Below are 21593 nucleotides of genomic sequence, written 5' to 3'. Positions count from 1 at the left end.
GCTCATCGAATAAACGTCCGAAGATGCTGTATAGTAAATGACTACATTATGCTCCTTTAACTCTGCAAATAAACGTACCTATATATATCTATATAGTGTCTTTTCCTTGGAATTTTAAGAAATCTTACCAATGACGTAGAAATAAAGTTTATGATCTTCGGAGGATGTTTCGAGTACGTCCATAGGACTTGTGGTTGTACCTTCGGGACGTTCCAAGGATCTCCCAAGGATATTCGTGCTATTGGGATATATGCTATATATAAATATATGGAGCCTTTGATTAATTTTTTCAAGACGTTTAATCGCTTCAGCATTTCGATAATGGGCGAATGCTAATTTGCGCTTCCTCAGAATAATTACGGGAATACAAACACGAATCTGACGTCGTAGACAGACTAGGGGACTCTATTTACCTTGGAACGGTCCGTGCTTAATTATTCCCCAGTCTTCTTCTGTAATTCCTCGCTATACGTTGACGGTGTATACGTTGTTTGCGTAGGTGCGTTAGTGTGCGTGTTGGTGCGCAGCTACGGTCCAGAACTATCGAGCGGTTGATCGGCTATATTCACGAAGCGTGGCGCTCTTATTGTTGTAACTTTGTTTCTCAAGCAAAGCGGCATAGGCCACGTATATATGGACTACGGAGATCCTAGATTGAACCCCTCGCTATTTTAATCATGACATCAGGAAGTACCGTTTTCAAACGCCAGTAATAAACTTTCGGTCATTTTGCATCTGCTTGCTTGCAAGGTGATTAGAAAAATAATGATAAATATTCGAGACGCGAATCTTTCGACACTTGCAATTATTTGAATAAACTGGAATATTTGATGAAGTTGATCAGTCGTTGGATATAGACTTTATATAAATCAAATACAAGCATTGGAAGAATACACGAGTACATTTTGAGTTTGCGTTTCCAACATTATAAACTAAATTTTTTTAAAAATTTAAAAATATTACCATAACTGCATTGATCCTTGCAACTGTAGTGAAAAATCCAAAAGGATTATGATTTAATTCGCATGGGGAAAATTCGTTCTGGGTAAACGAGGTTTCTGACACGAAGCGAAATGGGGGGGGGGGGGAGGAGGAGGGGAGACAAACGGAAAGTAGCATTGGAATAAGTTAAGAGGATGAGAAAGAATGGAGAGAGAAGAGAAATTCAAGTGAGAAAAGAATTTAAAAGAGAGCTGACTCGGAGAGGAAAGAGTGTGTTGGCTTGATAGCTCGGCTCGGTCGGTGTGGCCAATAACGGATCCCGTTACCCCTCTGCGTGGCGATAATACGCTCCGCCCCCGCGGGCCAAGCCCACAAAACACGCCGCCGGCAAAGCTAATCGTCGACGCTCCGACTTTGACTCTCAACGCAAACTACTCGTTCCAACGCGATCATTGTTGGCGAGAAGAATTCACCCCATCAAATGGATTATCACCCGGAGGAATAGTCCATTAGCACGAAACACCCAGAGTTTCTTCAATTTTTCTCAAACTCCCTGTACGCGATCCATACTCACCATACTCCAGCAATTATTAACGCTTGCACGCACGAAACCGCTCGGTTTCCTTCATTCTCCTCTCTTTATCCATATACATGTGTGTTTGTGTGTCTCTGTAAATAAGAGAGCAGAGTGCTTGCACGGGAAAAATGATGAAATTTAATACTATATTCTATGGGTTTGTATCACAACCCTGAGAGGACAAAGTACTAAATAACAAGTTGTTTTCGTTGCAGAGGTAAGTGGAAGGTTTAATACAGTGACAGAAATATTAGTCATCGATTGGCATATAGAGAGCGTTTATGAGTAATTTGTATAATTTGCAGAAAAGGTTTGAAAGTAGATTATGTATATGTATAGCGAGGAGAGAGCGATTAAATCGATTTGACTGTTGCATGCGTGAAAGCGGCGGACGAGAAGGGGTTAAATCATTTATTCATGTGCCGTCGGTTTTTAAAAAGACGAGAGGCATGCGAAAGAACAGAGGGGTCGTTAATTTTGGGGAGTTTTAGGAGAAATTTTCATGTCAGTGCGAGGGGGAGGGGGGGGGGCGTATGTATAGGAAAGGAGGTTGGAGTGACGTGGTACCACAGGGGGGAGTGCAGTTTCCGGAGGGTGGAAAAGGGGCTGTCGAGGCGGTTCCTGCCCGAGGGTAGTTTCGCAAACGGGCTTTGCTAGGACGAGAGAGAAATTGCAAGGGTCTTTGCTATAATCGATAGACCAATGGCTACCAGGACGTACGCGTGCGTACTCAGAGCTCGACGGACATTGCCACTCGGGGTGGGACCCCGCAAGGAATGCCCCCTGCGTTCTCCGCGATAACCCTCCCACCCCCGCACCCCACGACGAGCCTGCTCGAATACGTGCGAGCAGCAATTTAGTCGAATCATTCTGCTATAGCGCACGATTTATCATCCCCCGTCCTCCACACTCTATATATATATATATATATATATCGCAATCAGCGATTAAACCGACGAATAAATCCAGCAGAATTTTTCTCCCCTCCCCCCGTACACTCCCCCTCTGCCACTTTTTTTTCCTACCTGGCCATTCGCTGCTTAGCTTCGCCTCGCCTCGACCAAGCACGAACATGGAGTTGGATGAAACCTTGACGGAAAATTTATCAACCCCCGCATCTACGTTCGTGTTTGAATTTTAATTCTCGCGCGACCTGTATACCTAGGTACCTCCCTCACGCCCCACCCCCTCCCCGCCCACCATTTTTCTTCATCTGAATTTCTAATTACCGTTTTAATATCGACTTTACTGCGTGAGATTCACCCTCCAGTCCATGAAAATTATGCTGATTCGCTTCGTCAGAGTGTGCCACTCGGGGTAAGCAAATCTACTTTTTTTTTTTTTAATTCAATATCACCTGCAGGTTTTTATCTTGCTGAATTTCTGTACGCTTTACTGCTTCAGATTCAACCTTCGCTTCGCGTGAATTATACTGATTTGTTTTGTTATTAAGTTCCACATGGAGTAAATAAATTTATATTTTTTTTTTAGTTCGAAATCACCTGGAATCTTGTTAAATTTTTTTCTTTCCAACCGAACGACGAAGAAATCAAATATAGCTTTCCAGTTTACTTCAATTATATTGAATCTCTTCTTCAGAATGAGCCACACGGATGAAACAAACCTTTTTGTTGATTGAAAATCATCTAGAATCCTGCTCAATTTTTCCTTGCAACTAAACGACGAAAGAAACCTCCAATTTACTTCAATTATATCGACTCCCTTTTTCAGAATAAGCCACACGAAGTAAACAAATCCATATTTCGAAATTAAAAATGACCTAAAACTTTGATCTCACTAAATTTCCATCTTTGTATTTAACCGGACGACGAAGAAAGCCAAGTTGAATGTGTAATTGGCTCGTCGAATTACACACATCAAGCGAGGCTCAGGCGTTTGCTTGATTTTAGTCATTAAAAGCCCGAAGGTGCCGGTATTCTTGTTCACCGAGCCTTTTTGCCACGTTAATACAGGAAGCGAGCCTACCAATCCTGTAACATCCATTAATGGAGCCGAGTTCTATTGCTCGTTTATCCGGTGGAAACGAAACTCGATCTTTATGAGAAAAATCTCCTTGTCTCTTTCTCTCTCACTCATACTCGCAATTATCGAATTCATAGGAAGAGCACGAGTATATGTGGAACCAAAGAATGCAGTATTTGTCGAGCACTGTACGTGGATAATAATCGATAAAAACGACACGATGACATTTTCAGTCTTCCACACGTACACACACACACACACACACATATATATATATCTAGCGAGTTTTCCTAAATTGCTTAGAGAAGCGATAGTTGAATAATTTAGAATCGTCTTTAGAGACCGGCGCGTAGCGTAATCGATTTGCGCAAGTCTTCTGATAAGCGGCAAACAAATCGTCCAACTATGTAAGCGGGCTCGCTGTAGAGACTCACGTTTTCCACGAGTTATCCAAGCACGTGCTTTTCTAGTATGAAATCTATCGAGCGTGACACGAGTAGATATACATATATTTGCATAGTCCAGATGCGATTCTAGACAAATTAACGAGGAAAATGATAATACATTTTTGGCCGAGTGAAATCCGAAAAATCACGTGCATGATAAAGAGCTCAACAATATATACATATATATATTTATCGAGAATCGAAAGCTGCTTGAGAATTTTCATCAACGGAGCGAGTGTGTTTACCGAATATAATTTCCAAACCAGTGGATAAGTGGAAAATAATTTGATTCTTACGGCGAAAAATAAGGTTTGCATGCCAGTGTCGCGTGAACCTCGCGCGTTATTTCCAATGGTCCCCTATCGATTGTATCGATGTAGCCAGAGTGAGGGATTAAAGCCACGAAAAATATATTCCACCGTACAATTAATAATAACGACTTTCCAATGGTTTTTTGCGATTCGTGAGAGTTTTTATTGCTCGCGGGGCATTATGCAGTCGCGTTATTCAGCCGGAGCAATTAGGGGTGAAGGGAAAAAATGGTAGGGGGGTAGAAACTCGCCGGAGGCACCCCCGAAACGACGCCTACCCACGTTGACCATCGGATACGCGTGATGGAGAGGCGAGTGCTCGCACATGCTCCATGTGTACAGCTATTATTTATAGCGACGTGGGGCGTATGAAAGCACTAGATCGATATTCCCGCGCTTTTTGCTCATGAATATCGCCGACCCGCTCTGAAAATACACCAGCAACTTTTCCTCCATTTTCCTCCATCCTTGTCCATACGCTCGAGAAAGAAACGTAATTGAACTGTAGCTCGCGCGTTACGATTTCAGCAAGTCTGCGAAATTGTAACGAGACTTCGGCAAACTCTATACACTCTCTGAAACAGAGAATACAATCGTTTGGATGAAACGTCGAGTTATCGATCGAAGAATCCGAGGATGTTGAGAAATTAGTCTTGAGCGGAAGAGTTAAGAGCATTGCGTATAATATTGGATTGAAAACTTGAAAGAAAAGAAGCGAGAATTGCGATATAAGAGGATGTATACCAAAGAGTTCGTATACAAGACGCGTGAGCAATCGGTTAAATTCCATGACGACACTGATCAGCGTCGGAGTTTCCGGTAGACGGTTTCAGTGGAAGAGGAAGAGGTTAGGTAAAAGAAAGAAAAAAAGTAAGGTGAGAAGATAGAAGGGTTGGAGGGATCGTTGAATAGGCGCGCAAGGGAGGATAAAGTCGTGGTTATGGGCCTCCGCGGGGTCCCGGAGGATAAAGGTGGGGGAGGGAGAGAGTCGGTCGAAGGATGATATCGCCGAGGCGAAGCGAGTTAGTGGGGGGGGGGGGGGGGGGTGGTGGTGGTGGAGCGGTTAAAAAGCGAAGAGTGGGCGTCCCCGGGTAGAGGCCCAATTGGCCGATCCTGGGGATAATGGACGGTGGGCGTCGGGTAAAGTCACAGATGCGCGCGGTCGAGTGCGCACTTGGCTGGTTAAAGCGGTCGTCCCCTCCTGCGGGGTGCGTAATCGGAGCCCGGGTCGCTAGGAGCCAGCCCCACCAGCGCGCGAGTGCCAGCGCCCGGCACGCCAGCATCGGAGCAGCAGCGCCAGCACCGGGGACAGTGGCGGCGGCGGCGGTGGCGGCGGCCACCGCGCACACCGGCCTCTTAAATCTTGATCTCACCTTCTCTCGGTGGTGCGGTGCGGCGGCCGGCGGGGGAGGGGGGAGGGGGCCGCGAGGAGGCAGTCAGGAGAGGAATCGCGTGGAGAGGGGGTAAGGCTAGTCTGGCTGCGCTTCGAGCCTGCCGAGCGGAAGGCAATCTGCTCGAATCCGGCGGAGCGCGAGCAGGTTAACCCGCGAACCTTTACTCCGCTACCTACGCGAGCGGCGAGCGAGCCCAGAGAGCCTCGACACGACGAGGAGAAGGGAGTCTCTCGTCGTCTCCCTTCTCGCCGCGCTTGCGCTTCCGATTAGCCCTCTTTCTCCCGCACACCCACGCACGCACGCACGCACGCACACACACACACACGTGGGACACCAAGAACCACCCTCGGAGATTCACGGGGAGAAACATTGGACTTTCGACGAAAAACACGAGAGCCACTACCCTCTCCGTCTGGTGCTACCGTACTCTCTTCCTGGTTCCCCTCCCCCCTCCCCCCCCCTCCATCGTACACCCTCGAGGGGCGAACCGCGAAGGAGCCTCGCGAGATCCCGCGGGATGACGTTCGGTATTGCGAGTGGCGGCGAGTGCGAGGACTGAGGAGAGGGACGAGTGAGAGTGAATTTATTCCGAGTCAGAGAGAGAGAGAGAGAGAATTGTCCCGGTGTGTGGAGGGGGGTGGGTCCAGGAGGAGAGGGGACGGCTCCGGTGGCCGGTGATGATGATCGGTGGCGGCGTCGCGACACCTACTCCCGGTTCTGCCAAGTCCGCGGCTGCGATCGACGCCGAGATGGTGCAGGTCGACGGCATTGGCAGTGGAAGTGTCAGTGGCAGTGCTAGTGGCAGTGGCAGCCCTGCGACAGGCGCCGGCACGCGCCCCACCACCAACAATAGTACTAGCAACAGCAATAACAATAACAATACCGCCACGAGCAACAACAACGCCAATCCGGAGATAGGTGCCAGCGGTAACAACAACAACAGCAACAGCAGCACGACCAGCAGCCAAAACGCCAACGGCGCCTCGCACAATCATCTTCATCTTCGCCACGGCCACCATCCGGAAGGCCATCAGCCACCGGCGGCCCGCGCCACTTCCGACAAATTCTGCTGCCCCGACGAGGAGACTCCCAGCAGTGCTGGTGTCACGCGACCTTGGGAACCAGCCTCTCCCACCTTCTCCCAGGCAAGGTCGCATCTCCTTCAGGTTCATCCTGGACATCATCATCAGCATCCTTCGGCCCACCATCATCAGCAGATGAGCGTCCCCCCTGCTTCCCTCATCGACGGTTCGTTTCGTTTGCTTCATTTATTCAGCACTTATATATATATATATATATATATAAGTTTGGTACTCGTTGTATTATTTTCGTTTCTTCTGCAACTCCTTCCTCTTCTTCTACGTCCATTCATTTGCTGAAGAAGTATATAGCAACGGTACAGCAATAACGTTTCCATGTTTACAAAATTCGTTCCCGGTACATGTTCATAATTTTGTCTAGTCGCCTCGACACGAAAATTACACACGCTTCGCTCTTGTTCCTTTACGCCTTCCACTCGAATTCGAGAATCATCGTTAAAGTCTGAAACTTCCTTTGGTACTTATTAAGATATATATATATATTAGTTATGGAGGATTACACACGCGTGTGATTCGCTCGGGACTAAAAGTGCGTCAGTCCCCGAGCCGCCAGCGACAATTTCCACGCACCAATTACACGCGAGACTTGCAATCGAGCATATTTCGCGATATTTTCTCGCAAATTCCTTGTTTGTCGAAATTCTTTCTCGCACCTGAACATACGAGACGATAATCGATGAAACGACGATGATCGCGACAATCTGGATGCTTTGACGCCGTCGATTGATAAACTCTTCTCGCTCCTCTATGTTAATTGGTATATACCTATATATATATAGGAAATGTGAATATATATCAAGTAATAAACTCGTCTCTCTCAGACATTCGAGTCCCAGTGAAGAATCGTACAGCGAAATTTACTAAAATCCCCTGAAACAGTGAAATCTGATTTTGGGCCTGAGTGTCTGATTCGACGCTGCTTATCAAAAGCTGTAATAACAAATTTACGGGGAAAAAAACAAAAGTCCATGTTTATCGAGCGAGTGGCGAGACGTCGAAACGAGCGCTCGGAGGCGAATTTTCGCGAGCGATCGTTCTGTTAGCCACGCACACGAGCATTACGTAAGGTCAATTAAAAAAATTAGCATTCGGCCTAATCATGGCAATAATATCAATGCTCGCCGTAATACTTCTAAAAAATAGGGATTCGAGCTTCTCGAACAATGAGTTTCGTCGAAGCGCGTGCGATTTTTCTCCACTTGGAAAATTCTCATCGTTCGAGTGCTTTTCTTTCGCGGCGTTCGCCGAGCGGCGGCCTCTCATCCACGGCTGGTCTTAACGGCCCATTTCAACAGTTTACGCTGGAAATTACGTGAAAAAGTTTGCCACGGTTTCCGGAAGAATTCGACCAACGAAAGAAATAAAACAAAACAAAGCCAGGCAGTTTTCTCACTTTTTCCTCATTTTGGGAAAAGGCCACTGGAGTCACTGGGGTATTAAGAAAAAAAGGTTGAAGGCAGGGGAGGAGGCTGAGACGTGGAAAACGAGCGTGACAACGAAGTTTCATGGTTTTCGAAGGAGCAATTTGGCTCCTGCGGACGCACTTACAGGCTCGCATGCGGTCACCGTTAATCATCGGGGAAACTGGCATGTCGCAACCTTGATCTCCGCACCAATTACATTTGTCCGCCTCCGATTGTTGCAAATTCTACTCGCGCACTCGTCCGATCGGCCGGCCTTCCGGTCAACCATCAATTTCGTCCGACCATCCTCGATCCTCTCGACCAAAACAACCCTCTTTTCCGTAAACAAAAAAACGAAAGTGCAAAAATGCTGAATAGCGATCCAAGAATTTAGATATAATGATAATCAATGATTTCTGTTTATTCACCGTGGCCTCAATAATTACGTTTTCTCAGAGGAATACTAATTGATTCGATAAGGAGTTATCTGTCCCACAATGAATTATGCTAATGTTCACGTGTAGCTTAATGAATATTTTTGGTATAACACGTATTGGCCGAATCACGTGTAAGTTGCATGATCTTCGAGACAACGCCCTGATAGCTAAATATATGAGAGCAGGGTTGACCGAGGGATTCGAGCACATGATGCAGGGAATATAATGAAAAAAAGTGGAAGAAAATAGCGAGAGTCGCACTGCAGTCGAAGGGGTTGAAACGAGAGAGTGTCGAAGGAGGCGAATAATTAATTCCTGATCAATCGAACGTTCGTTGTCTCCGAGGGTTTGACTGGTCGTTTAATTAATTCAGCTAATCTCGGGTCTGGTCTTTCGAGTCGACCTGCGTCGTTAATTGTTTCGTCCGGAAGGACCCAGTAAAATTAGACGAGGAGTATAAGAGAGGACGGCGAGTGCGAGTGAGAGGGCTCGACGCAGCGAATAAAAAAATGTCCAAAGCCATTAATGTGGACTGGCGTATGCCACTATGCTGCTACCGCAGCTCTGTGTATTCAGCCAACTTTCCGTGTTTCACACTTACCAAATGGAGCGAAGACCAGCATCGGCCATACTCGTCGAAAACCGGTTCCAACGACGACGACGACGACACCGCGTCTCTTTTCGCCAGGATCCATCCTTACCTCTTTATTCCATCCTGCGAGAAATAGAATTTTGCAACAGTGTTTTCCTTCATAAATAGCAATAATGAGAATCTCACGACTCTTTTTGCTAATTTTTCGAATTATCGTTAAGCTAATTCTGATATTTGTAAAATTAAACTTACACTGGGGGTAATTGCGGTAGATCGTTCAGTATTATCGAGGATAATAATTGTTTTTCAGGCAATATATGCTAGTCCGCAGAATTCAATAGAGCAGATCCATTTGCCAGGATCCACTGTTATTTGTTTATTCGATCCTCCAAGAAATAGAATTTTGCAACAGTATTTTCCTTGATAAATAGCAACAATGAGAATCACGACTCTTTTTGCCAATTTATCGAGTTATCGTTAAGCTAATTCTGATATTTGTAAAATTAAACTTACACTGGGGGTAATTGCGGTAGATCGTTGAGTATTATCGAGGATAATAATTGTTTTTCAGACTATATATAGTCCGCAGAATTGCATAGCCGATCCATTCGCCAAGATCCACCCTTGTCAGTTTATTCGATCCTTTACTGCAGCATTTCTGCTGATTAATCGCAACACTAAAAATCAGCACTCTGTTAATTTATTGAATTATTACGAGAGTAGCTTTAAAAATAGTAAAATTAACCTTTAAGCTGGGAGTATACTGCAACGGATCGTTAAATTGAGTATTAAGTATAATAATTGTTTTTTAGTCGCTAGTCTCTCTCTCTCTCTCTCTCTCTCTCTCTCTGCAGAATTACACAGCGAATCCATTCGCCAGTACCACTTTATTCGATCCTCCGACCAATATAGTTTCGCAACAGTATTTTGTCTGATTAATCGCAACATTAAAAATCAACGCTCAGCTAATTTATCGAATTATCGCTATTTTACCTCTGAAAATGGTAAAATTAAGCTTACACTGATGTTATACCGTAGCAGATTGTCAAACATTGATCATAATAATTGCTTTTCAAAGACTTGGCCTTTATAGTTTCACAGCGGACTCATTTGACAGCATCCATCCTTGCTGTCTTATTCGATCCTTTGCTGTATAGCAGTTTAACTAATTAATCTTTACATTAAATGTCGTCATTACTGCTAATTTATCCAATTATTATTACAAGGGTAGTTGGGAAATATTGAAATTATGCTTACACTGATAGTATATCATAGCAGATTGTCAAACATCGAGCATAATAATTGTATTCCAAGAACTACATAGTCTTTACAATTTCGCAACAAATTCATTCGACACTATCAATCCTTACCATTTAATTCGATCCTACGCATTAGCATTCTCTCTGATAAATCTCAAAAGAGAAAATTAGCACTGGTGTTAATATATCGGGATATGATGCAAAGGGTAACTATATAGGGTAAACATTAAAATTAAACTTACACTTATTATAGTATACAGTAGCAGATTGTCAAAAATCAAGCATAACAATTGTGTCTCAAGGACAACATAGTTTTCATAATTTCACAGCAAATCCATGAATCCCTACCATTTAATTCGATCCTATACGCATTAGCATTCTCTCTGAAAAATCTCAAAAGAGAAAATTAGCACTGGTGTTAATATATCGAGATATGATGAGAAGGGTAGTTATTATAAGAAAAATATTAAAATGTAGTATTAGAGCGTTATATAATGCAAGACAAGAAATGGTATTGAAGAGAATAATAATTTTTCAGGAGCTAGTCTGCAGAATTGCACAGCGGGTCCATTCGCGAGCGGTAACAGCGATGGAGCCTCGCGACAACGTCTGCTGGAATTATCGCATGGACTAGGGGCCCTTCGACACTACAATGACTTGGCCAATCACGTGCTATCGTTGAACCAACAGGGAGCCGTCGTAACAAAGCTTCTGGGTAAGTCGAAGACGCAAAAATCGCCGAGAAAAATCACCGTTCATCCATTGGAAGCAATTTAAATTCCGCGGCGTAAATTAATGATAAAATCGCATTCCCAAGTTATAATAGCGTTTTATTGACTTGGTCAATCAATGTCACGAAGCCAATAAGGATACGTCGTAAAAAGTCTTTTAAAGCGACTGGATTTATTTTTTTGGTTTCTAAACTCGATTAAATTAGGTCCAGCAACTTAGGCGCTCTCTGGGTAAGATCGTAAAAATTAATCAGCCTTACAGTCGTAAAAACCAATCAGGCTACGCACTCCCGGCTTATACAAGCGCGTTAATTGAAATTCTTCCTTCCGACTTTGTCGCTCGACTCTTTTACCGCTTTATCAATCTCGCGCCGCTCAATTAATTACCATTTTCACCTGGTATATTATCCTCTCTTGTACAAAACAAACTCCCCCCCCCCCCCCCTCCTTTAGTTATATTTTCAACGCCGACCGTCCCCCAACCGACGAAAGATTTACGAATCGTAAAATCTTCCAGACGAGATGATTTTCTCACAGATTGATAGCGCTTTGCCACATTGTATACGCTCAAGATTTCTTGTACTTTGTGCAGTATTTACGAAAATTTTGCATTCCAATATTTTAGGGGAGTCAGAATCAAATTGCGATACGCGCACAGGTGCGGTGAAATTTTGTGGAAAGCGACGAGTTTCTCGGCTCTATATATATAGTAGGAGTGGTGTAATAAAAAAAGTTTTCAACGAGGGGGGAGGGAGCAGTGGAAGAAAAAGGAGAAACGACTCGCCACCGCATCGGTTTTAGCCGGGCCGAGCCCGTCGAGTTGCATGTATATAGCGGAGAGACGAAGGTGCTGCTGCTACTATACTCGGTCCTCGTTAAGTTTACGAGCAGCTCGTAAAAATACCGTTCCTGCTCTCTCGGCTCGCGGTAATGTCTTCATCCCGTGTGGATACGCACTCCTTAGGCGTCTCGGGCCCAATGTAATGCACCATAATTGACCGACCAATTACTTAACTGCGGCCAACAATTAATCCGGCGAACCCGTTTCGTCCCCCCCCCCTTCCCCTACCCCTCATCCACTCCTCTCATTCATCCACCACTCGCGATTCCCTCCCAACTTTCTCATTCTTTTCCCTCGACCAGCACGACTTCCGGAACTCTCGAGCCCAACTTCCTCCATAAAAGTATCACCCTCGGCGCGTATACCCCAAACGATACCAAAATCTCGCGTGAAAGACGGTTTATCTGCAAGCGCGCGTGATGCCGAAGCAACGCGTATAGATCTTATCGATCGCACCTCCGATCTTTATCGGAGCGTCGAGAATAATCGCTCGATAAATATCACGCGTTAAATCACCACGCTATACTATATTATATATATATATATATATGTATGTATGTATATATACTTGAGAAAAATCAATCAGGCCTAAATAAATTATTCATCGACGCTTGGAAATCCTGCAAATTTTTAGCGCTGCGTGTTACCCTGGTGTTACGAGCACACGATGTTCAGGGAACATTCCCAGGATGTCATGCGGGGATATTTTTGTTATCAGAGTGTGTATTAATTATTGCGTTATCGTTGGGTGTTACTGTTTTAGGTTTTAAGTGGAGTTTGGAGTGATGCAAACGAAGAGTGTTCATGGATAAATTTTGGAATCTTTTGAAATCGATGTAGAGGGGGGAGGGAGGGTTTGGGTGAATTTTTCTGAAGGAACGAAAGGGTTTCGATTAATTTGGCGGGCAAGCGAGTGGATTTGTCGAAGCTCGTGATTGTATCACGCGAGTAGCGAGCGCTTAACGAATCGGTCCCGGCAGGACCCAATCAAGAAGCGAGGCGCTGTGCCTCGGGCGGAAAATCGAGGTGTGACCATGGTGGATCCAGCACGTGCGGATGAAAGGATCGAGGATCGATGAAAGCATTAGCTACCGCTCTCGCTCCTAATTCAAGAGCTAATGGACAAACCGTAACGCGTCGCGAGCCACCATCCCTCGAGAGAGTTACAACGGAATCTACGCGCAACTGCTCATTTTGCTCGCTCGTAAAAAATTTCGAAGCTTGCAACTCCCCCCCCCCCCCCCCCCTCCGCCATCACCGCCTTTCCACTATAATTATTGTAATTGAATCTCGTGCCATTTCGAAGCAAAACGCTCTTTCTCCACGCAGAGCGTGCTCTCAGAGAGAAATATACTACTGTTATTGAAACACGAATAAATCTATAGCAAATCTAGAAATGAACCATGGCAAAATTCACGCGTCTGTATTTATGTCTTATCGAAGAAAATATACACGTGGAATAGTGTACTCGGTGTGCACCAGTGACTCGATGAAATAAAAAGCGAATTACTCTTGAATCCGCATATAATAGTGTTATGTATAGCGTTGAATAAATCAAGAAAAAGAAAACTAACCAACCTAGCACGCGTTGCTGAAGACACAAGTTTGGATAACGAAATTCGTAGAATAAAATTAAAATCCTAGTGAGTTTGATTAATCGGAGCGAACAAATCTTCGTCGATGAGCGTCTGTTTTGATGGAAGTATTTAAATATTTGCTCTCTGAAACACGTACATATATATATTAGCAGGAGTATATGCATCGTTGAATATCGAAACTATCGTCATGTGACGATTCCGCGCTATTTGCAGCGTACAATCGCCTCGATATCCATCTGAGAGTTGCCCGTTCTCCGTGTATGAGTGTGTGTGCGTATAACAATAGAGGCGAGTGTCGGCGGATTCCGTTGTTGAAGCGCGAACAGAGCAAATTGTCCAGCGAGTGGCGGCGAATTTGCGTGATCGTGCGGTTTCTCTTATTAAAACACGGGCCCCGAAAACTCGCTGCGTGAGATAGGGATGGTGGAAAAGGGGGGAGAGTCGCGGGGGGACAGGAGGAGAGCCGAAGAAGGGCATTGAGAGAGAGAGAGAGAGAGAGAGAGAGAGAGAGAGAGAGAGAGAAAGAAGGGGGGGTGGGGCAAGGAATTTGCTCGAGGCATGGATACCTATTAGGTGGGTACATCGTTTATACCTGGCACGCACTTTACCCGTGGGAGCGCACGCGATACCCTGCCAGCTTTAGCCGTCATTATTGTTATTAATAATAGTACGTAACGACCGATAATTGTTCAAGTCTGCCTGCGCCTCTGGTTTCCATTACCTTGCCAGACTACTCCGAAGGTTCAGCTTCTGGACATTGACGAGTAAAAGCCCCTGGCACGAATCGCACAACTGCACACACGCGCATCCAGACGAAATCGCGGTTGCACGCGCAGCCTCGCTCGCGATTCGCGTCCTCGCAACATTATCGTTCGCTGCTTCCTCGATCCTTCGCTAATATATATGTATATATATGTATGTGCGATGAGCAAAAGTAGAGACTGTTTAACGTCAAATTTTATTATCGAACGCTTTGCGATAATTAATCGTCATTTGTTTAAATGTATATGATTCTTGTGTATCAATGTTTGATTGTTTATATACGAAATTAATATGTAGCGAGTATAATGGATATTTTGTTTAGCTCTCAACGTTGAGTCGCATTCATTTTATAGTATGTACACTGTTGGAAAGATTTTTATTAAAGTAAAACGAGTGTCGTGAGTAACTCTGCAGCCTACGATCGTCGTTGTAAATTTACACTGGACTGCGAAAGAATAAATAGATAGTTATTGGTAGTACGGAATTGTTGTAAAATTAAATATGTAAATCTAGAACGAAAGTCATGGGTTATTGCAAAGTTACTCACTGCTCTGTCGTTATAAGTTTAGAAAATAAAGTATTACAGTGTGAGGATTATATAAATGAATAATTTTTCTTCCATGAATTTACCCTTTTTTCGCACCATTTTCTATACGGCACGGAGTATATTATACATGTATGTGTGCATTTATAGTTAAGGAGGTTTTTGCCGATCGATCTGCTTAACGAAGCACACTCCACTGGCGTTTTACGAGCGATCCCGCCATTTTCCGAATCGACTAATTTTATGTGGATAGCGCAAAGTACGTTTATATACTTAAAATAGTCGTGGCTCACTCCATATAGCGCGTGGAATAAGTGTTTTCCACGTTCTCGTAAAATCGACGTCGTAAAATCGCACTTGTAGTGAAATGGACGCTAAAACTTATGATAAACCTTGACGCGGACAAAATGTATAGACGTCGGATCAAGCGTGAAGCTAATTTCAGTGAATTGGTATACTTTTATTATTGCACTATATCATGCTCAGTGTTGACCAAAAAATGTCAATCCAAATTACTGGCCATTGATTGCAAAACAAAAAAGCAGAGAGTGACGTAAAGCAGGCAAGAGGGAGAGAGAGAGAGAGAGAGAGAAAAGTCGTTTAATAGCATCGTTAATCATCGTACATGATCGGTAATAAGACGAAGACGAGATTTTCTCATCCAACTTTTACCCAACGAAATTATTAAAACTCATATTTTGTCGAAGAAATTGACCTGCGAAAGATTGACTCTGATTTATAAAAAGGACTGCAGAAATAGATCGGTAATAGTATCTGATAAAAAGTATTGCGATTGGACCAACGTTGATAATTGCGAGACACTCTTGTTCGAGTAAATTTTGTTCGAAAAATGATAGAAATTAGTAGAAGAATTTAGCCTTCTAAAATATTGTTTTTTGTATATTGAAAAATTTCTAGAATTAGATCGGTAATAATTTCTAAAAAAAATATTCCATTTGGACAAAACGTTAATTGTTCGATGCTCTTTTTCAGTCGATTCTGTTCAAAATATTACAGAATTAAATCAAAGAGTCCAACCTTCCAAAATGTATTTTTCTGTATATTAAAAAGTTTGTAGAATTAGATCGGTAATAATTTCTAACAAAAATATTCCATTTGAACAAAACGTTAATTGTTCGATGCTATTTTTCAGTCGATTCTGTTCACAATATTACAGAATTAAATCAAAGAGTCCAACCTTCCAAAATGTATTTTTCTGTATATTAAAAAGTTTGTAAAATTAGATCGGTAATAATTTCTAAAAAAAACTATTCCAATTGGACAAAACATTAATTTCTCGATCCTTTTCTTCGGTCGATTCTGTTCGAGATATCATAGAATTAAATCGAAGAATCCAACCTTCGAAAATATAATAGTTTTCTGTACATCAAAAGCACTGTAGAATCGAACCGGTAATAATTTCCAATAAAAATTATTACGATTGAACAAACACGAGCTGCGAAACACTCTTTCTTAAATCGATGCCATCCGAGACGTTATAAAATGACATCGAACGAAACTCCCATTCGTCATGGGTAAATGTTTTATTGACACTGGCGTCCTGGCCGATCGGTCGAAGCCGATTTTATCAATATATATATAGTTGGCGCGACGAGTGGGTGGGTAATTCCTATGATTGGTCGTGTCAAACTTTGCACACTTAGCTTATACCACTGGGCACAATATTTCCAAGAAAAAGATCCTTGTCTCGCCAGGTACGATTGCGTCCAGTGCATCTCAATCCCATTACATATTAATCGTGATTGACAGAATCTGTTAAAAGCATGGAGAAAGCGAAGGAAATAATTGTATATTCGTTTGTTGCATGCTCGACAGGCTTTAATAGATACATGTGCTTCTGGTTTCAGGAACCCTACGGCCACCCGGTCTGATCGGTGGTAGCAAGCCGAAAGTGGCAACACCTGCCGTGGTAGCCAAGATCGAGCAGTACAAGCGAGAGAATCCGACGATTTTCGCATGGGAAATCCGGGAACGACTGATCTCGGAAGGTAAAGAATGTAAATTCTCTTGAAAAATAGCTGTATCAACCACATATACATACATGCATATATATATATATATATATATATATATATATATATAACAAACGATTAGACGAAGCCGAAGATTTCGCAAGATCGACTTCCAAGCGTGCCTGTGGAACATTAATTGGTCGCTGAAGCGAGTGAATAAGTTATAAGAACGTCGAGATACACCTTGGTTGCTCAGGAGCAATAAACAAGATTTTAGCACCGTTCTAATAGGTAATAGGTGGATTATTATAGTTATCGAGTAGCCTATATCTATACACGCAGGCAGCAGCGTAGCTTTCTCCCGGAAGATCTGCTGGAACGCGCCAGGCAGGCCACCGAGACCGATCTGTATTCTGTTTTACATTAGAATGCGATATATGTATATATATATATGTATACTGTGCCATAATGGGGCCCCGTACAGCTCGTACATCATCGACAGGCGAGACTCGCCCAAAACCGGAACTACGTCACGAGTAGCGCATGGCCAGGAAATTCTAATAAAGAGAACTTTCCACGCCAAACGTGAATGGACTCGCTATACACCTCCTGGCACAGACACGCTAAATCATTCAAGAAAATATTCAAAGAATCGCTCGGTTCTCCATGAAATCCTCCGGTCTTCCTTTCTTCCCTTTCATTTTTTCCATTCATGCTTTGACAAACCACACATACACACGTGCGATATATGTATATATATATATATATATGCGCGAGTAATCGGTACGCCAAGACTATAACGGTGTACCAGCGCGGTGTTCCTTATATGTATATGATTTACGATAAATTTGGGGCAAAAATGTTTCAGGCGTTTGCAGCAACGCAACGGCGCCATCGGTCAGCAGCATAAACCGGATATTGCGGAACCGAGCTGCGGAAAGGGCAGCGGCGGAATTTGCGAGGGCCGCTGGCTACGGCCTCTACGCGGCTGGTCCGCATCCGTACTTCAATTCTGCGCATCAGCACCCAACGTCGAGTCATCACTTGCCGAGTGGATGGCCAACGGGACCAGCCGCGGCGGGTCATCCTTGGATGCTGCCGCCGCTGGCTTCCGGAATTTCCGGCGCGGCCTCAGCAGCCCTGCTGCTGCCGCCGTCCCTGAGCCCCGGCGCCGCGGCCGCGGCCGCCGCTGCAGCGGCCGCAGCGGCGGCCTCCGCCTCCAGCGGCGACCACGCGCTTCACGCTGACGCCATTGCTCGGGGTTATTTGCAAGGTAATGGAACGTATCTTCTTCTTCGTATTTTATCATACTTTTGTACGTCGCAAAAATATTGTCCATGCAATCTTAACGATATGGTATGCAATTGCTGACACTGTTGCGAGTTAATCGCTGCACTCTGGCGGTAGCTCGAGGATAATTTCCCGTTGTTGGGATTACGGTATATGCAGTATACATATATAGTGTGTATATATAGATTTGGTAGCGGCGGCCGCGCCCCTGAATCGCGGGAATTGGCTACCCGAGGGTGCCCCGACTCCCGGGCGATAATGGGCCTTCGCGTGCTACCAATTGGCCATTTGGCCACCCCACCACGCCAAATCACAATCGCGATCGGGCATGCCCTATCGATTCTCCATAACGCCTCCGTAATGACGAATACTCGACGATTCGCCATTTTGTCCGTAACTCCTTCGACGAAATTACACTCATTTACACTTTCCTCGCGATCGGAACTGGATTTTTCGAATATTTACTCGTTCAATTTCTCAATGTTCCGTCGCCTCCGTGGTTGGTTCGAGTTGATGGAAATTTTGTCATTGTACTTTTTTTTATAATTTTTCTCTTCGCGCTCTATATAGATTCCGAGTACTCGAACGTTACGTTATTTCCTGCTTTATGCTAATGCCGAATGGTACAAAGTCTATAATCCCATCTAGCGTATGATCTATGGAACTGTCGTATATCTGAAAATAATGTGACACTTGCGTAGTTCACACTTCCTACGTGATATAACGACGCTCGCTAATATATCGCGTGATATGATTTTCTCGATATATCTTCCTGCCAGCGGAGCATTCGCTGTATATACATATAGCTATATATTGTATATATATATATATATATATATATATACATAGAGAAGTGGCAACTATAGGCTGCCCGAGGCTATTTGCGAATTTGTTCTACACAGAAAGCAACAAACACGCACGTTCACCCCTTCGACAGAAACGACCACTGCACCGGCGAGAGTCTATACGGAGTAGTTTCGGTCGGTATATAATTTCTCGCAATGGTACCAACAAGAAATGTATAGCTCTTGTTGAATTTGCAATTATACGTCGACGGATAATCGCGCCGATCCAACTACAACCCTCGGAGTGTGTTGCGTTAAGACTACCTCGTGTCCGTTTCATAATTCCTACCTTTCATAATCGCAACGCACCACTGATCACAGGCACAATTGCTTCGAGTACACACACACACACACACACACACATACACACACACGGATGGTTGGAGAAAATAAAGCGACAAACCGAATTGAATAAATTTGGTTCGCCACGATTGGGCAAAGAAAAACCATCATATATATAGAAGTATATCGGTTCAATGACCGAAGTTATAGGAATCTCGAATAGCTGACAATTTACATCAGCATCATCCGATAGACGAATACAGAGATCGCGTTATATATAACAGAAATTGCGATCCGTCGCTTGCTTACAGACGGCGAGGGCGACGATGGGAGTCTGGACGGTTCGGAACAGCCAAAGTTCCGGAGGAACCGAACGACCTTCAGCCCGGAACAACTGGAGGAGCTGGAGAAGGAGTTTGAGCGCTCGCACTACCCCTGCGTCTCGACGCGGGAGCGACTAGCGTCGAAGACGTCGTTGTCGGAAGCCCGAGTTCAGGTGAGGCAGACCGGACGAGTTTACCTCGAGCCAGCCGAGGACGCTGAGCTGCGCGGAATCGCACAGTTCGCATCGCGACGACCACGAGCTTACCTTCTAACGACCTAACTCGTGACTCTTAGGTTTGGTTTTCCAACAGACGTGCAAAGTGGCGTCGTCACCAGAGAATGAACCTCTTAAAACGTTCGCCACCGCCGCCGCCGCCGCCGCCACCGCCGCAGCAGCCGCCTTCAGGATCCGCGCTGGAAATGGTCCGTACGGCAGGTTGTTCCATCAGCAGCGGAATGGGCGGCGAAACTAGCGCCTTCAGGGCGGTCACGGCGTCCTCCGTTGCGCCGTTGCCCAATAGAACGAGCATACCGGAAGGGATCAGGCAGACCGCGCCTCAGGAGCGGAAGCCCTCGGCCTTCCGAATGATCAGTCAGCTGGTGGGCGATACCTCCTCGAGGCTCTCCAGCAGTCCTGGCCCTGGTACCACTACCACCACCGCCGTTAGGAATAACGAGAGCGACCCCAAGAAGATGGACTTTGAATCCGGGGACGCCGAGGACGACGAGGACGAGGAAATCGACGTGCAGGACTCTGATCAGGAAACCGCGTCGTCGCCGGTCGCCTGGAGGGACCACTGGACGGATAACCAGCAGCCCCTGGAACTGACCAAGCACGACCGTTGAGAGAGCACAATTGCTAGAGAGATCCTTAGCCCCCCCCCCCCCTCACCCATACCTTTTTATCCTTTCTCTAACTCATCATCTATCGCTACATGCATATATATATATATATATATATATATATATACAGACATATCCTACCTAATCTCAGTCTAGAAAGTCCTGTACCACGCAATCTCGTCTGGACTGCGTTATAATATTAAATACCGATAAGCTATAGCGTTATCTGTAACATTAAAAAACCATGTCATCACTCTCCGAGGTTAATATTGTGTATAAAAAGCGATGAGAGCCTCCCGTTATCCTTGGAGATGTTCAACGACCGCACGGGGGCTCCTCCCGTTTGGGATTTGGGATGGGGTTGCGGACCGACGTCCGGACTCACTTGGAACTAGTCCTAACGAATCTAAAAGGTAAAACCTATATATATATATATATATATATATATATATATACATATACACACAAATATATATATATAGAGATTCGACTGCGTCTAGCGACGCGCGACTAGTTTAGCTTTAATATAATCCTGTACGACTTCTGTTAATACGAGTTTTATTTAAACGACTCTTCTGTGTTACTCTTACTTTCTCCGTATATATCGTATATACATGTATGGCTGTGCGAGAGTGCGCTTTCGCGATCGGCGAACGTATACCGATCCCGAGAGCGATTCAGGACGCGACCAGCAGCAGCAGCAGCCGCGTAAACTGGTGAGTGAGGTGGAAGGGTGACGGCCGCCGGGTCTCATCCGCGATTAACGCGAATCTACGGATTTCAAAGCGTCGCGCGAATAAGGAATTTCCGAGGGAACTGGTTGCTGTAGGGACGACACTCGTGCTTACGAAAACTGCAGGGACGTCTGCCGCGCGCCACTCGCGCGATATCGTGGTCTCCGTCAACGGGTAGGCCGAGCTCCAAATTTACGAGCGGTCTGTTTCCATTTGGATGGGGGTGGGGGGATGAGGGGGCTTTGAACGGTGGATAAGAGCGAGTGTGTGCGTGTAAGAGGGAGGGGAACAGATCGTCGGTATTGTAATGCGAACAAACTTGCCAAAGGCATTAACACCGGTGGTGGTTGAGCCCTCGTCGGCACTCCCACCATAAAAGAAA

At 44.8% G+C, this 21593-nt stretch overlaps 1 protein-coding gene across 2 annotated transcripts; it reads left to right on the top strand.

The window, feature by feature from the left end:
* Nucleotides 1-5798: 5798 nt before the first annotated feature.
* LOC136779146 (paired box protein Pax-6-like) lies at nucleotides 5799-20933 on the top strand. Of its 2 annotated transcripts, none has more exons than XM_066736539.1 (6): nucleotides 5799-6901; nucleotides 10983-11159; nucleotides 16789-16929; nucleotides 17762-18166; nucleotides 19622-19806; nucleotides 19929-20933. In XM_066736539.1, exons 1-6 carry the CDS (start codon nucleotides 6331-6333, stop codon nucleotides 20478-20480), a joined length of 2031 nt encoding a protein of 676 aa, XP_066592636.1. In that variant the 5' UTR covers nucleotides 5799-6330; the 3' UTR covers nucleotides 20481-20933. The 2 variants fall into 2 exon arrangements, with proteins under 2 accessions (XP_066592636.1, XP_066592645.1); XM_066736548.1 differs by having other exon boundaries at nucleotides 19946-20250.
* The last annotated feature ends 660 nt before the right edge of the window (nucleotides 20934-21593 follow it).

Source organism: Prorops nasuta, unplaced genomic scaffold (assembly GCF_024137725.1).
Source record: "Prorops nasuta isolate Cenicafe-Biocafe unplaced genomic scaffold, Cenicafe_Pnas_1.2 PNAS00002, whole genome shotgun sequence".
Lineage (NCBI taxonomy): Eukaryota > Metazoa > Arthropoda > Insecta > Hymenoptera > Bethylidae > Prorops > Prorops nasuta.
The sequence above is the reverse complement of the archived record's forward strand: the minus strand, read 5'-3'. Positions and strand labels throughout refer to the sequence as shown.

Excerpts from the sequence above, each read along its gene's own strand:
- LOC136779146 (XM_066736539.1), top strand. The coding sequence starts at position 6,331 with ATGATGATCGGTGGCGGCGTCGCGACACCTACTCCCGGTTCTGCCAAG. Across the intron at positions 16,930-17,761 it reads GGAACGACTGATCTCGGAAG|GCGTTTGCAGCAACGCAACG; the intron begins GTAAAGAATGTA and ends AAAATGTTTCAG. Across the intron at positions 19,807-19,928 it reads TGTCGGAAGCCCGAGTTCAG|GTTTGGTTTTCCAACAGACG; the intron begins GTGAGGCAGACC and ends CGTGACTCTTAG.